Raw genomic sequence first — 20,378 nt, forward strand, 5'->3', positions numbered from 1 at the left:
CACCAACCCTTTTGCTCGGGGTCTTTGTAATAACAGACAAGCTATTTTAACTGGATTTTATGTTTTACAAAAATAAAAAGGATTGTCTTAATGAATACAGCTGGCTATCATCGTCTGATACTCATAGGACTTTGTCATAAAGCTGCCTGATGCAAAATGGGAACTGGCCTGACCTTTTCACTACACCTCCATAACTACTTCAAGAATATGAACAGTAAATTCCAAAGGCCATAGCTGTCTTACAAACCACCACCATTTTGCAAAAAAAAAAAAAAAAAAGAAATAGTAGTCCTGGACATTGACACTAGCAATAAGGAATTTTTGACATTACTAAATGTCTGAGGTGCTATAATCAGGAATTTCATAGCTCTTTGGCCAGGGATCAGAGGAAGAATGGAGAAGAGGAAAACCCCAAGGAACTGTAGAGCTCATTCCTAAGGGGCTCAAAAGGAGTAAAAGGACACTGGAGAGATTTTCTGAGCCTCAGGGATCTTATGTCTGCCCGCTATTGGTCTCTGTTCCCCGTGACAGGTGATGAGGCTCCAAGCACAGTCATTTGTCTGTCTCCATTCTATTCAGAGATAGGATCATTTTAGTTATATCCTTAAAACCATCATAATAATTCCTGTGTCTCAGAATCTCACACTGCTGTTGAGAACAATTAAAAAGGACTATACAATAAAAGGGATATATAACTCTGAGCCCAATGCCCAGTGAAAATACCCTATGAATCTTGATATGATTTTTGTGATGACCCTTCATCCTAATTTTAAATCTCTGAGTTATGAATGATCATATATAGAAAACCATTGCAATTGAACATAAAACTCCCTCTCCCTTCTTCCCTTTCTGTAGAGATAAGGCCTCATTCTACCCAGAATGATCAATAATCATATCAAGATCCTACCCAGAATGAAACCTCCTCATCTCTACAGAAAGGAAAAAAGGGAGAGAGATTTATGTTTGTAAGAAATCTAGAGGCTTCAGTAGTAACTTTGATGCTCCTATTGGACAAAAAAATAACCAAAGTGACCCAAATATCCAATACTTATATGTGAAATCTATCCAAAAAAGGGACAGTTTCTATTAGCTGTTTCCTTCCCTGTGTTATGGGCCACAGTCTCTTGTTTCTGTGTCTAGTTCATGTTTTTTTTTTAACGAAAGCTGGACATTTTAAATAATATTATTTGGCAATTCTAAATCAGATATCTCCCAACCCAGGGGTGTGTTTTTTTTTTTTCTTTTCTGTCTGCTTGCTGTTTTTGTTGTTACTGAACTAATTTGGTAAATTCTGTATTCTTGGTTGTGTTTAACCACTAAAATCCCTGTTTGATTAGCTTAGTGGCCAGGTAAGGATTAGACAGAGATATCCTTAAATGACTTCAGTCAGTAAGTCTCCTAGCCTTTGCTGAGGGGCTCCATGTGTGTATATTAGGGCACGCCTTCGATGTCCAGGCAGGCATTTGACAACTGTGCCTTAGCTTTCACTGTCTACCTGCTCAAGACATCAATATATCAAGTGGAGGTGGGCATATAGGACCTTTTCAAGTCTTGCCTGGCATACCCACAGCCCGGCCCGTGCACATGGTTTTCTAGATTTCCAGGAACATGCTGGAGCTTCTCAAAGCCCCCTACCAACATCTCATTCCCTGGCTTTTCCTTTTAAGTATTTGGTCAGCTTCCTGTTTGCCCCAACGGTTACCGCTGCCTCAGGCAGCTGTGAAGTTAAACAATTGTTGATAATTGTTTATGAGAAACACCGGAGAGAAAGGCTTTCAGTGCTGGACAAACTCTGAGTCACTTCTAACAAACACAACCCCCGTGAGTGAGAGTTTCCAGGGAACTGCCACACATACCACATAATGACAGTTCTCCAGGAATGGAACTTTGAAAGAGTTCCAACTCTGCTTTGTCCCTTCCCCTGGCTGCCAGGCTACTGGTTTTTACCATGACTGTAGGCTACTAGTTTGCAGAGCTGGAGAAGTTGGAATGGAATAAGGACATGTTAACACATCACAAAGCTTACCGTTCATATTGCAATTCAGCTAATTTTCTGAGGAACAGTGAGTTTCCACCACAGCCTACTTTAACCCATTTCTAAGCTAAGTTTCAATCCTGAGCCTTAAAAGACAAATCTTTTTTTAATTTAACTTAGTTGTTTTTTGCCTCCTCTTTACTGTACAGAGCCTGGATCCAAAGAAAAAGGGCCATCCCCGTACCCACACATACCCCTCAACAAAAGCCTTCAGTTTCTACTTTAGCCATTGGCTTCTCAGAATCCAAAAATCAAATATTCTAGTGTACTGCTGCAAGAAGTCTTGGGAGAAAAAAAGACCACTGCGGTATTCAAAATATTTTTGTATTTTTAATGCATACCATAGAAACACTCTTTTTTTTTTTTTTTTTTTGGCCGCGCCATGCAGCTTGCAGGATTTTAGCTTCCCCGAACCAGGGACTGAACCCAGGCCCCCAGCAGTGGAAGCATGGAGTCCTCACCATTGGACCAGCAGGAAATTCCCTAGAAATACTTTTTTGACGTGAGAATAAAAATACTATTTACTGGGGGCAAAAAAACGTTCCTCAGATTGTGGCATACCTCTGGTTAAGAATTTGATTCTGACAATTTTTGCTGGTATTCTCACTGTTTTTATAGAAGAGTAGGTTTTGAAGGTCTGTACTCTGCTATTCCTAATAACCAACAAACAAGTTTTGTTTTCATTCCCATCACAATTCATCACAATATTTCCGATGTCCATTGTGATTTCTTCTTTGACCCATAAGCAAATGAAAAGTGCATTGCTTAAATTATAAACATACTGGAATATTCTAGTTATCTTTTTGTACTGATTTATAGTTTAATTGCATTGTGTTCACATATCATGATCTAAATGATTGCAATACTTTCTTGTAACTTGCTATAATGCCCAGCATATGGCCATTTGGTAATTTTTCTGAGAGCAAGTTCTGCGCTCTTAAAAGGAATTTATATTCCAAAGTTTCTCAACTCAATACTCTATTTCTGTAATACATGCTAAATTTGTTAAGTTAGTTGTTCAAATCTTCACTACTAGTCCTGATTTTGATTTGCCTGTTTTATCAGTTTGAGAGAAATGTGTTAAAAACTTACTATTTCTCCTTATAGTTCTGTCAATTTTGAGATCATGTTACTGATTGTTGAAAAATTTTGAATTATTATATTGTTTTATGTTTCTGGTAGGTTTAATATTTTATCATTAAGAAATGTTCCATCTTATCTTAAGTAATGGTTCTTGCCTTAAAGTATACTTGACCAATATTACTTAGCCTACCTTTCCAAGGTGCTTTTCAGGTATTATCTCATACACTAACAATGCCACTATAAGGTAGTCATTATTATTGCAATCATTTTACAGATGAGGAAACTGGGCACCGAGAAGTTATCTTCCCAGTGTCAGAAAGACAGCAAGAGATACAGTCAAGATTCAAACCCAGATCTCCTCTAGACAGAGCACAAGCTCTTCATCACTTCACTATGCTGCCTGTCTCTTTTTTTTAGCCCATCCAGAAAAGCATAGGTTTGAAAAGTGTCCCATCAATTCACAGACACAAAAGAAGACTATATTTTAAACTTAATACAAACAAAACAGGCTGGGAGAAAAAAAAACTTCTATTGAAAGGATCAGGTAGTATTTATAATCAATTTTCATTTCATTTTAACTGTTACTTATAGCCACTTTGAGCTGATACATACAAGAAAACTTTATTTTTATTAAAATTCATGCATTTCTTGATACACTTACTAAGTAATATGTGAAGAGATGTCCAATTTATAGAGGTTCTCTAACACATATAGTGAATATCTTAGCAAAAACTAGAGAAAACAAAACATAAAGCAAACAAAATAACAGAAATACAAGTGAAAGAAGTAAGAGAACAAACGAAGTTCACACATAGTTTCAATGAAGGTGCTCAAAAGTAAACGTACACCGGGACAGATTCTGTGGTGGTGGAGGAGGTGTAGGAAGTTAAATGTTAATCGTGTCATAGTTAAAAATGGAACACAGCTCTGTCTTCTTATGATAAGCCTGCTAGCAGGGAGAAAGCTTTGAATTAACTGTACTTATCACAAAAGAAAAAATTTAAGATTTTAAATGTAAACTTAAAAATAATATAAAAGAGTTAAGAAAATCGTGTAGAAGAAGGGGTAGACAAAATAATTAGCTACTAAAGGTATCAGAAAAAGGCCTGAGAAAATCTGGTTAAAATGTTAAACCTTGTATTGCTACTGATGGGGGTAGTTGTTTTTATATCTTTTAAAAATAATAAAAAGACTCTGCTAAAAAATTTTAAAAAAAGAAAATCGTGTAGAGGTGAACTAAAGATGAAGCTAACAGTGAGCCAGTCGACAAAGGGCTGAATATTTGACTCTAAACATTCTCACGCTCATAAAGAGACACAGTTATAGGATTCAAATGTCCACAAAGTAAGCACAAACTAGGTTCAGTGTTTCTCAACAACTTCCTTACCTTACAACATGGTCTACTTTTAGCAAGATGTCTCACGTAGGTCTTTGACATCTTAGCACAGAACAATTTACAGGAAGTAATGACAGGGAGTGCTCTAGTGGGACAGCGATACCCAGGTGTGATGGGCCTTTCTGACTGCAGAGCTGAATGCAAGCATAGATCATACAGTCTCGAGAATAAGAGTCCTAAACTCACATGTCTACAGGAACCAAGGATATAATGTGAGTCAACCAAGACACTTTTATTTATTTATTTATCTATTTATTTAATAAATTTATTTATTTTTAAAAATTTGTTTATTTTATTTACTTATTTTGGGCTGCATTGGGTCTTTGTTGCTACGCGTGGGCTTTCTCTAGTTGCAGTAAGTGGGGGCTACTCTTCATTGCGGTGCGCAGGCTTCTCATTGCAGTGGCTTCTCTTGTTGTGGAGCACGGGTTCTAGGTGCGCGGGCTTCAGGAGTTGTGGCACACAGGCTCAGCAGTTGTGGCTCGCGGGCTCTAGAGCACAGGCTCAGTAGTTGTGGCACACGGGTTTAGGTGCTCCACAGCATGTGGGATCTTCCTGGACCAGGGCTCAAACCCGTGTCTCCTGCACTGGCAGGCGGATTCTTAACCACTATGCCACCAGGGAAGCCCAAGCAAGCCACTTTTGAAGGAAAAGGAAGTTCTTTGGACACCAAAACACAGACTACATATGAAACATTCAAGAATATTCTTTCCTTACTCAAAGCAAGATGCTTCCATTTTTCTTGTATGTGGTACTCTGTCTCCCTTTCATTGTTTCATGTCTGTTAGAAATGGCGACAGAAATTTCTCTGCTGTGAGAGAATCTACAGTGCGATCCCTCTGACAGGTGGCAGATGAGACTCAGCCTCAGGGCTGAGGAGACAGCAAAATGGTGGACAGCATGGTAAACTGAAAAGCAGAGGCTTTACCGAAAAGACAGCCATTCCTTGCTGTGATATTGTCAGACAATAAGGAATACACATGCGGTCTTTGTCCCTAGTTCCTGGCACAGAGCTCCTAAAACTCTTGGTATTTCCCGAGTAACAGAGGTAAGAGAAGTGCCTTTTGTTATCTATAATAAGCCCCTTTCAACCATGTAAGAATTTATATTAATGAGGTGAGTCCTGATGCGCCCATGGACACATTCCAGAGAGGGGCTGGTGCCCGAAGAACCACCACGTGATTAAGAGGGTTGGCACTTTCTGTTCCCCCTGCAACCTCTAGGAAAGGGAGATGGGCTAGAGGTTGACCTAATCACCAATGACCAATCACAATGATTTCATCAATCCTGCCTATCTAATGAAACCTCCATAAAACCCTCCCAAATGACGGCTTCAGAGAGCTTCCAGGATGGTGAACACATTGGGTGCTGGGAGGGTGATGCATCTGGAGAGGGTGGGGAAGCCCAGGGCTCTTTTCCCCACATCTTGTCCCATGCAACCCTTCTATCCAGCTGTTTCTGAGTTGTAGTCTTTATAACAAACTAGTAACCGTAACTGAATTGTTTTCCCCAAGCTCTGTGAACTGTTCTAGCAAATTATCAAACCCAAGGAGGGGTTGTGCAACACCCCAATGTACCATCGGTTGATCAGAAGAAGTACAAGTGGCAGCCTGGGACTATGACCGGTGTCTGAAGTAGGGGGCAGCCTGGGACTGAGTCCTGACCCTGTGAGGTCTGTGCTAACTCCAGGGAGATAGTGTCAGAATGGAACTGAACTGAAGGACACCTAGCTGGTGCCTGCAGAGAATTAGAGGACTGCTTGGTGTGGGGAAAAAAAACACACATCCGGTGTTAGAAGTGTTGTGAGTAAAAAACCAGATAAGAGTGAAGTGTTCTGGTGTTGTAAAAACAGCACTTCATACTTGGCTCTTGACAATTTTTGCCAGATTGTCTTTTTTTCCAAAGTCAGAAATCTCTTTTATGAAAAATTTCTGGATTTTAAATGTTGGCTAAAAAAAGAAAAAAAAAAGTTTCTAAACATGCTACAGGACAAATAAAACCTACTCCTTATCAATTGCCAATTTGAGACTTCTGGTCTCAAGAACTCTCCAGGCTTTCTCACATAATTAATTAAGTTCCTGAAAAAGACTGAGTCCTGGTACGCTCAAGGTTATCCTCCTTGTACAAAGCACAGCCTGCTGTGCTATTCGGTAGAGTACAAACATGGCCATAAACTCTCCCTCTCCTTGTACCCATGACCCTTTGCAATGTAGCTTTGAGTGCCCCTCACTGACTCCAAGCTTGGCCACATGACTTGCTTTAGCCAAGGAGAAGTGAGCAAATGTGACACGAGCAGAGGCTTGAACGATGCCTGTGTGTTGGAGTTTACCCTTTCTTGCTGTTCATTGAAACCCTGCCACCATGTGGTCAACTTCAGACTTGCTGGAGGATAAGAGGCTACACGAATAAGAGGCCCCAGTTGTCCCAGGCAAGGCCATCATAAACCAGCCATCTCAGCATATCTGCCAACTGACTAGACACATGAACAACACTGAGACCAGCAAATCCAGCCAAGATGAAAAGACCTCCCAGCCGATTCACAGAATTACAAGCTAAATGAATCGTTGCTAGTTTGACTGACTCAGTTTTAAGGCAAGTGGTTACAGCAAAAGATAACTGATACATGCTACAGTGTATCATATATCAGTTTTACACCTATCAAAAATACCATTATAGGGGCTTCCCTGGTGGCACAGTGGTTAAGAATCCGCCTGCCAATGCTGGGGACACGGGTTTGAGCCCTGGTCTGGGAAGATCCCACATGCCGCAGAGCAACTAAGCCCATGCGCCACAACTACCGAGCCTGAGCTCTAGAGCCCGCGAGCCACAAATACTGAGCCTGCGTGCCACAACTGCTGAAGCCCACGCGCTCTAGAGCCCATGCTCCACAACAAGAGAAGCCATAGCAACAAGAAGCCCGCACACCACAACAAAGAGTAGCTCCCACTCGCCACAACTAGAGAAAGCCTGCACGCAGCAACAAAGACCCAACACACCCAAAAATAAAAAAAATAAAATTAATTAATTAAATTAAAAAAAATACCATTATAAAGGCACTTGTTTTTGTGGAACTAAGAAGGCTTTTTCTCAAGAGAAAAGGGTTTTTTTTTGTGCAATCACCACCAGACCTATCATTAAGTGTCTTATACATTCTTGTCACTTTTATTAATTAGCCTCTATGTTGACAACCAAAAACATAAAGCTACCTAGCATGCAAAAGCTTTCTCATTTGCCTAAGGTGTCTGCTTCTATCTTCAACAAATCCTCGAGGACCACTCACTGTGAAAACTCCCTTCAGTGGGAGAACTGTCAGCAAAGAACCATATGCTTTAGAGCTGGAGGGGAGACTGAGATCCTTTTAAAGAAAAGTTAAGCATCCTGAAAAGGCCACTAGCCTGAATGTAATGCTTGCATGTGGGTCAAGGGAAGGCTAGTTGACAAAGTCAAGATCCTCTTCAAAAGATACCAAAAGAGGGCTTCCCTGGTGGCACAGTGGTTGAGAGTCTGCCTGCCGATGCAGGGGACACAGGTTCGTGCCCCGGTCCGGGAAGATCCCACATGCCGTGGAGCGGCTGGGCCCGTGAGTCATGGCCGCTGAGCCTGCGTGTCCGGAGCCTGTGCTCCGCAACGGGAGAGGCCACAACAGTGAGAGGCCTGCGTACCGCAAAAGAAAACAAACAAAAAAAAGATACCAAAAGAGTATGGGTTAGGCACAGCAGTAATTTAGAAATTTTTTATTAAAAAAAAATTAGTACACAGCCAACCACCCAGAGAACATTATTACTTCCTAATGTATGCTCAAAGATAAAATGGTTGCAAGAGGTTCATCTAACAGCTGATTTGAATGAGCAAAGTGCATCAACATTAGAGGTAACTTCCAAAATTCATGATCTCCGTGCTATATTAGTAAATCTATAGCCTTGTTTTTCTGTAGGACACCAGAGACAACTGGTATTTAGAGTCCTCCTAATTCACGGAAATAATATTATCTGCACCTAAGAAATTTCTCTTTCCATTTTCTCTTGGACCACTTTCAAGTACATATCTTATTTAATTCTCTATCATTTTCCTCAATCCATGATGGCATTCACAAGGAATACCATGTATTATCAAACAATGAATCATCCTCTCTGCTTATTATCTGACATGCCAGTCCTGGAACATTCAATTCTTTTTAGGCATTACAGTAGGCCCTCTGTATCTGAGGGTTCCACATCCACGGATTCAACCAACTACAAGTCAAAAATATTCTAGGGAAAAAAAATTCCAGAAAGTTCCCCAAGGCAAACCTTGAATCTGCCACGTGCCAGCAGCTATTTACAGAGCATTTACAATATATCAGGTATTATAAATAATTTAGAGATGATTTAAAGTGTATGAGAGGATATGCGTGGGTTATATGTAAACACTATACCATTTTATAAAAGGAACTTGAGCATCAGTGGGGTTTGGTATTTGCAGGGAGTCCTGAACCAGTCCTCCTCAGATACCAGGTACGACCTGCACGTCTTAAATTTGGGATAGACTCCTTTTTTCTATACGTGTGTGCGTATGTGTGTGTGCGTGTGTGTGTGTATCCCAACACCACTCTATCTGAACCCCGCCCTCATGAGCCATTTGAAAAGTCAAAGATCTTAACATAAAAATTTAAAAAAAGGAATAGTGACCCTATGCAAAATGTACACACTGACTTTTTTAAAACCTTTCCCTTTTAACTTTTTATACAACTTCAAAAAGTAATAGTTTAGCTATCTTTGTGACAATGTTACTGATTTTCACTTTACTGCCTGGTAACTAATAATTTTAATCAACTCTTTGATTTCCTATGATGCTAAATTCTAAACCAAGCACCTACAGTGTGCCAGGAATTATACTAGTGGCATAAAGATAAATAAGCAGGGGTCACTGGCCCAGGGACTCACAGGCTAATGAAGAAGGCACAAGTAAATAACAACTAAGTAAAATTTAATGTTTTTGGTACTATAGTATGTGTATAGTTCAAGTATAATGCAAAATCAGGTCGTTTCCAGGTCCCAGGAGATGGTCATCTCTACCTGGAGAGCCCTCCCTCTAAGTCATCCAAACCAACCGCATCATCTTACCTCCTAAACCCGCTTCTTCCTCACAGGATCCCTCGACTGTTAGAGGGCCCCACAATCCTAGCAATCAACATGGCTGGAACTTTCCGAGTCATCAGTTAAGTCCTCTTCTGTGCAGGGCTCACAGAGCCATACAAACAGTTTGCCAAGCTTATCATGCCTCAGGGATACCTTCTTTAAGACTCCTCATTCTGTCTTACTTTCATCCTTTTAACTCTTACCTAGACAAACGTATAATCTCCTATCCAGTTTCCTGCTTCTTGGCTCACCCACTTTATACCGTGCTGGCAGACTACTCTGCAGAAAGCAAGATCTTTCTAAAGAACAGCATTTGAAGTCCTCTGCAATCTTGTCCCAACCTTTCCAACTTGGGTTCCAGCTGCCAGTCTCTTTCGCACACTCTGTGGTCCTAATCAACTATATTTACATAATGGTATCCCAAATACCCCATGTCTGTATCTTTCTCGGACAGTTCTTATTAAAAATCCACAGTTTCCTATCTCCCCAAGTACCCATCCCAGCCATATTTTAAGATCCAAATTTAATGAAGCCTTGTCTGAGAAGTTTTACCCTGTTTCTCTCATCTAAAAACAAGTTGCTTTCTCTTTTGAATTCCCCCAGCAATTTATCTGTGCCTCTATTTCTTAAACTGATGTTATCTTCCCCGATAGAACAGATTTTTAAAAGCAGGAGCTCTGTCCACTCAAAGCCAACATTTGTATGTACTCAGTAATCAGTAAATCCTTTCTGAATATATTAATGCCTGTTAGTTTTACTTTTCAGTCAAACACAGAGTCAAGCAGCAGTATCTGAACAAGCTGGACCACTCACCTGATTTCCGCAGGGAACTGTGCATTTGTGACCAGGAAACTGGAGATTTTACACTCGTGGAGTAGCTTCAAAAACCTGTTGATTTCTGGGTACATGATGGGTTCTCCCACAAGGGATAATGCACAGTGCTTTACTGTCATTCCTTCCTCAAAGCGGTCCTCTCTGACACCTGGCACTCCTGGAGAACATGGTGGAAAGGAACAAGCTCAATAAGGCACAGATAGAGAACATCACTTTTATTTTTCTTAATTTAAATTTTTTTAATTTTTCTTAATGGTTCTTTGATTTTAGAGGGCAAAATTACTTTTGATACGAGCCAAATAATACAAAACAAGAGCCTGGGGGTGGGGGGCAACCCTAACATTATTAAACCAGAAAAAAAAAAAACCTAGAATTATTATATCAGCAATCTCATCCTTGGTTTTAGTACTAATTAAACTACATCAATACAAGCAGGCAAAACTAACTTTGTTATTAGCTAATTATTTGGAACACAGGATGTATTACTTTCCATAATTTGCTTAGCTCTGCATTCTTCCATGTTGATCTAAGACAATGAACTCAGTACAGCCGCATAAGGAAAGCCTCTCCTATACCAATCATTGCCGCCTTCATTCCTCAAGTACTCTGAATCGAGAAACTAAACACAGTCGGTCCAAAAGAACAGAGGAGAGAAAAAGCCTGCAGTTCTCACCTTTGGCTTCATATTGGAATCACCTGGAGAGTATCGTAAACTATGGCGGCCTAGGTCCACTGCCCAAGGTTCTGTTTAACTGGAGTGGATGCAAGCCAGAGTAACGGGAGCTTTAAAAGTTCCTCAGGTGATTCTAATGTGCAGCCAAAGTGAAAAACCACTGCATAAACCAGAGGCCCCCAAACTTATATGCCAACTAGAATCACCTTGGAACTGTCAACGTTCCAAATTCCAGGCCACAGCACAGACCAATGAAATCACCATCTCTGGGAAAGGGGCAGAGGCATCAGGAGCTTTGAAGCTCCCCAGGTGATCCCAATACGCAGACAAGTTTGGGGAATCACCGCCATACACCATTGGTTCTCGACCCTAGTTAGACATTGAGAAATAACCCAAAGAACTTTTAAAAATCCCAGTGTCCAGGCAGTATCCCAAGCCAATTAAATCGCAACCTCTAGGGATGAGAGCCTGAGACATCCCTATTTCTTAAATGCTCCCCATGTGATTAGAGTGGACAGGGTGGGTTAAGCAGCACTGCTCTAGACTCGATGTACTGTAGGAAAGCATGCATGAAAAAAAAAAAAATAGAAAGCATGCTTGAAAGTCCCTCAATCTAACACAGAGTTTGAAAGACTTGGAAATTGCTTTAAAAGGCAAATAAAAACATATCTCCCTTACTTCAGATATTTCTATCCATTACGTAGTTTCTTTTTGAAGAACACATTCTCTCTACAGGATACAGATTCCTCACCGAGATTGAAGGTAGGAAGAAACATGTTCATATTCCCTCTCAGTCATTTATGAACCATCTCTGAAAAGTAGTTTTCTTGACTGTAAGCAGTACTTAGCCCAAAGAATGTTTCTTAGAATTAAATGAGATAATGCATGGAAAAGCTTTAGAAGAGGGCCTAGCACACACACAAAAAATTCATTAAGGATTTTTTCTTCTCATCACCTTTATCCTGGTTTCTTAAAATGATTAAATCCCAGTCACTATCACCTTAAAGAACAACAACAACAAATCTGGAGAAAATAAAGTTAGTTTTCACTGCTTGCTTGTGCTTGAGTTTCCAGGAAGTGACATTATTTTACACACACACACAGGCACACACACACAACCTACTTGGAAATAAGCAAGGGCAAGTAAATACCCAAGACGTCAAACCAACATAATGCATGCTAAAATCAGAACAATCTAAAAGTGGCAGCTTTTATCTTCTTTTATGACTACCTAACTGCAATTCTAAGAATGTATTTCATGTCAGTATTTGGGGGATGAATAATTTTTTAAGTTATTGAAATCTAATATCTTAAGTGAATCAAGGTTTTAAATAAAACTTGATACATAACGCAGTCTGTGTTACCAAGACAACTCAGCATTAAGTATAAAGTTTCCTTTTTGTTAAAAAAAAGAAAAAATCAGTAACTTTAATCTCGCCGGGAGAAGATGAGTAGAAGGGCAGATTTAATCAGAACTGCAAAATTAACCTAAAACTCAGAAAGCAGAATGGCTGAGCACTGGCTGGGCCCTAACCACTGGAAGTCAGACACACCAGGTCCAAATTCTTGCTCTACCACTAGGGCTGGTCTGTGTCCTGGGTCAAGCCACTCACCCCCTCTACACCCATTCCCTAATCTATAAAATAGGGATTTCACATGCATACAGTTATAAGAATTCAACGAAATAAGCCACATGAAATAACAGGTCTGGTACCAGGCCCAGCACATAAGCATTCAAAAAAATCTTATTTTTATTACAGTAATTATTTCATGAAACAGAAATTCAATTATTTCCATTATTTTAAATAAAATGGTAATTCCATTCAATTCAACATACAGTTGACCCTTGAACAACAAGGGCTAGGACTGTGCAGGCCCACATATATGTGGATTTATATACATATATGTGTGTGTGTATATATGTATATACACACACACACACACAGGAACATTTTTTGGAGATTTGTGACAATTTGAAAAAACTAGCAGATGCCCCCCACAGCACAGAAATATCCAGAAAATTTAAGAATAACTTAGGTATATCTCGAATGCATAAAATATATGTAGATACTTGTCTATTTTATCATTTACCACCATAAAATACACATAAATTTTTTTTTTTTTTTTTGGCCAGCCACACGACATGCAGGATCTTCCCCGACCAGGGATGGAACCTTGGGAGCTCAGAGTCTTAACCACTGGACCACCAGGGAAGTCCCAAATACACATAAATTTTTTTAAAGTTAAAATGTATCAAAACGTACTCACACAAACACTTAAGGACCACACACGGCACCATTCCCAGTCCAGAGAAATGTAAACAAACGTAAAGTTGCAGTATTAAATCATAACTGCACAAAATTAACCATAGTACCGACTGTACCTCGGTAATAATTTCCTAAGATCTCCTGTTGCTACCGCACTGAGCGCAAGTGTTGCAAGTATCTGCTTGAAATGCCACGCCACGTGAGGCTCATCATCTCCACGTGAGCAGTTCATCTCTCCAGTCAACTGCAAATTGCAGTAAAAGGCAATCTCTCGCACGCAGTTCTCTCGTAGTTTTCATCATGTTTGTGCAATACCATGAACCTTGAAATAACACCACGGGACTCACACGATGTGCCATTAGTGATGCTGGAAGTGCTCCCAAGAAGCAGAGAAAAATCATCACATGACAAGAAAAGGGTGAATGGCTTGATATGTACCGCAGATTCAGTTCTGCAGCTGCCGTTGGCTGCCACTTCAAGATAAATGAGTCCAGTGTAAGGACCATTGTTAAAAAAAAAGAAAAGGAAATTCATGAAGCTGTCGCTGCAGCTACACCAGCAGGCGTGAAAACCTTGCGCTTTTTGCAAAACGCCTTTGTACCTCATATTGAAAATGCAGCTTTTATCTGGGTGCAGGATTGTTATAAAAAAGTCATACCTATAGACGAATATGAGTCAAAAGGCGAAGTCATTATATGACAACTTAAAGCAAAAGGAAGGTGAAGGATCTAAAGCTTGAGAATGTAATGCCAGCAAAGGATGGTTTGATGATTTTAGAAAGAGGTTTGGTTTTTAACATGTCAAGGTAACAGGAGAAGCAGCTTCTGCCAACCAAGAGGCAGCAAAGGAATTCCCAGCAAAGAAAATCATTGAGAAGAAAGGATGTCTGCCGGAACGGGTTTTTAATGTAGTCAAAACTGCTCTATTCTGGGGTGCAAAAAAAAAGCCTCAAAGGACATTTATTAGCAAGGAAGAGAAGCCAGCACCAGGATTTAAGGCAGGAAGGGGTAGGCTGACTCTACCGTTCTGTGCAAATGCAGGAGGGTTTACGATCACGACTGCCCTTCTCTATAAAGCTGCTAACCCCTGAGCCTTGGAGGGAAAAGATAAACACCAGCTGCCAGGCTTTTGGTTGTACAAAAAGAAGGCCTGGACAATGAGAACACTTTTTCTGGACTGATCCCATGGATGCTTTGTCCCTGAAATCAGGAAGTACCTCGCTGGTAGGGGACTGTCTTCTAAAGTTCTTTTGATATTGGACAATGCCCCTGGCCATCCAGACCCCATGAGTTCAACACCAAGGGCGTCCAAGTGGTCTCCTTGCCCCCAAACACAACATGTCTAATTCAGCCTCTAGGTCAGGGGGTCAGAAGGACCTTTAAGGCTCATTACACATGGTGCTCTATGGAAAGGACTGTCAGATGCCCGGCAGACAGAACCTCAGGGAAGTCTGAAAGGATTACACCACTGAAGATGCCATCCTTGTTCTAGAAAAATGTGTGAAAGCCATCAAGCCAAAAACAATACATTCCTGCTACAGAAAACTGTGTCCATTTGTTGGGCATGACTTCACAGGATTTACGACAGAGCCAGTCAAGGAAATCAAGCAAGAGATTGTGGATATAGTTAACGACAACAACAACAAAAAAAAGGTGGGGCTTCAAGATACGGGTCTTGGAGAAATTCAAGAGCCAGCAGACACCACACCAGAGGAGCGAACAGAAGAGGACTGCATGGAGATGAGCACTTCCTAACCAGTGCCAGGTGACGAGGAAGAAGACAGAGAAGAAGCAGTGCCAGAAGCCAATGGACACGAGGCAATCTCAGAAGCGTTCGATTATTCAAGACTGCTTTTGACTTCTTTTACGACATGGACCCTCCTCCTATGATACGGGCACTGAGACTAAAGCAAGTGGTGGAAGAAGGACTGGTACCATATAGAAACGCTTTTGGAGAAATGAAAAAGCAAAAAAGTCAGACAGAAATTACTACGTATTTACATAAAGTCACACCGAGTGTGCCTGCCTGCCTCTCCTACCTCCCCTCGCCCACCCGAGACAGCAGGGAGATGCTGACATGTCCATGGAATCTGAGTAACACGGATGGCCACGGCAGGGCTTTGAGAAGGGTGGCCTAAGAAGGGTGGATCACGTTGGGTGCTATGTTGAGAATAGAGGGGCAAGCAGAGAGGCTAACCTGCCACAAGGATATTACATAATCTAAGCAAGAAATGATGATGGCTTGGACCAAGGTGATGGCAGTGGAGGTGACAAGAAGGGCTTATCAGCTGGGCCTATTTCAAAGGTATAGTCAACGGTTCTATTTTGAAGGTATGTTTGAAGGACTTTCTAATGGACTGGATGTAGGTTATGAGAAACAGAGAGGTGTCAATGATTTCTATAAAGTTTTTGGCCTAAGCAAGAGTCACCATCAATTGAGACAAGTTGGCGGTAAGAAAGCCTTAGGGGTAACATGGGGGTAACAAGTATTGGGGGGGTGGGAAAGCGGGTGGAGGTAGATACCATGTGTTCAATTTTGGACACGTGAAGTCTAATATGTCTGTTAGATAGCTGAATGTGTGTCCAACATTCAAGTTTGGATTCTGGGAGAAAGGCCTAGGTGGAAATAAACATTTTTGCGAAATGGATGGTATTTCTATCCAAGGGCCCGAAGCAGATTACCAAGGCAAAAAGGGCAGTTAGAGAAGAGGACCAAGGACAGAAGTCTACGCAATCACATACCTGAGGAAAGGAAGAGGGACCAACAAAGGACACTATCAGGGAAGAATGAGGAAAACTTAAAGGCAAAGAGATCAACTGCCATCTTCTCTGAGAGCTACAGCTAATAAATATCAGACGACTACAAAAACAAACAAAAACCAAGACAAAAAAAAAAGCCTGTGGATAAGGCTTTTAAAAGAATAATTCTGGGATTTTAAAATTATCCTTATTTTCTCAAAAGTAAGGCACTGAGAATATGTAAAACCTTGGTTCTCTCCTTCAAGAAGCACATTTCTATTTCATGCTCACTGTCAGAGGCGATTACAGTGCTCCCCCAAACACAAGGCCCTCAGGGACTCAACCTCATGCTATCTTTCACTGTCCTCAAAGAAATATGTCAGAAAATAAGACATCCTCCAAATTTCTAATGGAAAGCAGTCCTGGAGCAGGAGGACAGCCCAGGCAACAGCAGACACTACAGTTCAATAGCAAATCTATAGGGATATTTCCCACTGTGTGTCTGTCTGTCTGTCTCTCTCTCTCCTTCTCTCTCACTCACACACACAGAGCCTGTTCACTTCATGTTTCCCTAAACCTTATCCATTTCACCTCTAAACTCTGCTTTGGTTTTGTTTTGGTTTTTTGGTTTGGAGGTTTTTGTTGTTGTTGTCGTTGTTAGTTTTCTTTGTTTTTGTTTTTTCTTAAGCAAGTTTTGTGACATTTATCAGCCTGAACAGCTTCCTGATCCTGAACACTCACTAGAGGCATCATATTAACTAGGAAGCACCCCTTACCTTACTGAAAGCTGCCAAAGCAGAAACTTAAGATTCCAGAATTTTTAACCTAAGGTCATAGCAATAAGCTGAATAACCCAGAAATAAAAATGATACAAGGTTCGGGCTCCCCTGGTGGTGAAGTGGTTAGGAATCTGCCTGCCAACACAGGTGACATGGGTTCAAGCCCTGGTCCGGGAAGATCCCACATGCCACAGAGCAACTAAGCCCGTGCGCCACAACTACTGAGCCTGCGCTCTCGACCCCGCGAGCCACAACTACTGACCCCGCGTGCCACAACTACTGAAGCCCACGCCCCTAGAGCCGGTGCTCCGCAACAAGAGAAGCCACCACGATGAGAAGCCCGAACACCACAACGAAGAGTAGCCCCCACTCGCCACAACTAGAGAAAGCCCACACGTAGCAATGAAGACACAACTCAGCCAAAAATAAATAAATAAATAATTTTTTAAATGATACAAGGTTCAACACAGAGTATTCCTATTTCTTTGGGGTTTTTTTGGGGGGGTTGATTAACCCCCCTCTATTCTGAATACTTTCTTATGCCTTTTTTTAAATTGAGGTATAATTGATATGTGTGAGTATTCCTCTTTCTAAAGATTGGACCAATCAGAAATAAAACATTTTCTTCTTTCTTCTCAAATAACAATATAGTTCCTGGCCAAAGATGTTCCTAAGAACCCCTCCTGGCTGAAAGTCATATATAATATATCTTTGATACAGCCACTTCTACTATGATGTTTATTTCATAAATAAGCTTCGGAAAACAATTAGCAGGTGGTGTTCTCTTCCCCGCCTCCCCAACATTCCTTTTGGATGTGTACTTTAGCACACCTTATTCCTGAGGACCATGTGTTGGAGACCCTTTATTTTTTGCATTACTTCACTTCTAGCTTAAACTATAGATATAAACGTCTAGCAACAAATGATGTCATCTTCACATTTGCATGTTCAGCACCGAGGACGTTCCTCACAGACAGTGTTCACTCACTTGATGTCAGCTGAACTGATGGGAAGCTGAGCTAAAGAAACCTGAACTCCATTCTCTGAAAACAATTTCTCCCTGCCATGGGGGTATTTAGAGGGGGGCAGTGAGCATTTTGAAAAAAGGCAGAGTTGCACTGTAATTCTGACCTACTTGTAATCAATGTAAAGTTAATTTTGCATGCACATAAAGGGAAAGCTAATAAAAGTCATGGGAAGAAAGCTGGTTTAACGATCAATGAAATAACTGAAAAGACAATGATTGCCCTTGGGATTGAGAACAGATGCATGAAAAGGAAATGTTTAAAAGATGAGTATATTCTCAAAATGTGCTCAAGGCTGGCCACTCAGCTAAAGCTGGACACTCAGAGGCAAAAACAACAGTATGCACAACAAGTCTCATCCTACACAAAAATACTATCATCAAATGACTGAACCAGATCCATAGGAGAGAGCGGGTGATCATCATGGGCTAGGAAAGCACCCTGTAAAACAGGACTCCAAGCTAGAGTAAGGGAAATTATTAATGAGTGACCTCTAGGGAAAGGCTAAAGTGGAGATACCCAGAAAATGACAAACTAAGAAGGAAATGGAACTAATCATATTGTGGTAATTATTTCACAGTCTGTCTATATATCAAATTGTCATGTTGTGCATGACACAATGCTATATATCAATTGTACCTCAGTAAACCCGGAAGAAAACACAATGCTTACAAAATGCTATATGTCAACTGTACCTCAGTAAACCTGGAAGAAACTTACACAATGCTATATGTCAATTGTACCTCAGTAAACCTGGAAGAAAACAGTCATGTTAAAAAAAATAATAATTTTATTAGCTGTGATAATGATATTGTGTTTATGAAAAAAATCTAATGTTTAAGAGAGATTCATATTGAAGTCTGAAGGCAAATGTGATACTTGGGATTTGTCTTTACTTCAGCAAAGAAAAAAGGGGAGACAGAGAAGTAAGTATGGCAAAATTTTGACAATTTTTAAATAGGGGAGAAAAGGATATGGGGGTTTATTGTGCCATTCTATTTTGTGTATACTTGGACATTTTCATAATACGATTTTTTAAGAAGTTTAGACTAAAAAAGAAATCGGGGCTTCCCTGGTGGTGCAGTGGTTAAGAATCTGCCTGCCAATGCAGGGGACATGGGTTCGAGCCCTGGTCCGGTAAGATCCCACATGCTGCAGAGCAACTAAGCCCATGCGCCACAACTACTGAAGCCCACGCACCTAGAGCCCGTGCTCCGCAACAAGAGAAGCCACCGCCGTGAGAAGCCTGCGCACGGCAACGAAGAGTAGCCCCTGCTCACCGCAACTAGAGAAAGCCCACGTGCAGCAAAGAAGACCCAACGCAGCCAAAAATAAATAAATAAATAAATAAAATAATAATTTTTAAAAAAGAAATCAGATCAATTCATGTTATTAGTAAGGAAAAATAACCATGGTATATTAAAGGGTAAAAATAAAGCACTGTAAATTTTTTAAAAAGGCATAAATGTGGAACTAGGGAAAAAAATAGACTCTCCACCAGGGGCTGATATGAAATCTAGAGTTACATTCCTGCATCTTTACCATCCAGAAGTAGGATGTGTGTCAGAGCTGCACCCAGGTGATGGTACTCGGTTCAGAAGAGGTAGAGTGACTTGCATTAGTCTCACCATCCTCACCCTGAAGCTGACTAACCAGAAAGGAGGGTGACCTGTTTTATTTATACCCTTAAGGATGAATAAAAGATAGAACATAGAGATTTCACTGATTGCAGGAGGAATTCAGGTTCATTAAAAAAGAAAACTTTAGATTATAACCATTGATAAAGACTGAGTGAAGTTATAAAATCTCACTGCCAAGTTGAATACCCACAGTAAACAACCATCAATTTGAACACCAGATTACTTTCTGCCAAGAGCCAAGAACATAGAAAACATAACTAATACTCTGAAATATTAAAATTCTATCATTTTGCCAAAGTTATAATAAAAAGAAAAAAATTAACATTGTGTCGTAGACCACCCCAGTTTTCCAGAAGAACTTTGGATTCTTACAAATTATGTGTTTCATCCTTTGGTAATTAGGTTTTTTTTTTTCTTTTTCTAATACTATAGTTTCACAGCAGGATTTGCTTTGGTTATGATAGCAATGAGACAGATTTTCAAAAAAGTAATGTCTTAATTAAGCACAGAATAAAGTAAAAAGCATTAACAAATAGTCACCACCATCCAAAAATTGGAAACTAAGGAAGTTCTCATCTTAGTGAAAATATAATGAATGAGAGCTCCTTTATGCCCATGTGCCGACCTGTCTACTGCCCATCACACCTTCAAATATACATCTGTTTTCTACTACTACTTTAAAGAAAAACTGCTTTGGTACCCTGAAGAGTGTCGGTGTACAAATATCAACCAGTTGCAATTTGGAAACCTTTCTAGAAAATTTGTTGTCGATTATATAAAGACATGATTTG

At 40.4% G+C, this 20,378-nt stretch overlaps 1 protein-coding gene across 5 annotated transcripts in view; it reads right to left on the minus strand.

Annotated features, from left to right (window-relative positions):
- The window catches only part of LOC308628400 (S-adenosyl-L-methionine-dependent tRNA 4-demethylwyosine synthase TYW1), a 216,535-nt gene that overhangs the window by 131,899 nt on the left and 64,258 nt on the right, over positions 1-20,378 (minus strand). For all 5 annotated transcript variants that reach the window (XM_081255246.1, XM_081255247.1, XM_081255244.1 and 2 more), the window contains exon 12: positions 10,445-10,622. In XM_081255246.1, the coding sequence (XP_081111372.1) occupies positions 10,445-10,622 (178 nt within the window). The remainder of the gene's footprint in view (positions 1-10,444; positions 10,623-20,378) is intronic.

The sequence above is a fragment of the Mesoplodon bidens genome (genome assembly GCF_964165515.1).
Source record: "Mesoplodon bidens genome assembly, chromosome: 15".
Classification (NCBI taxonomy): domain Eukaryota; kingdom Metazoa; phylum Chordata; class Mammalia; order Artiodactyla; family Ziphiidae; genus Mesoplodon; species Mesoplodon bidens.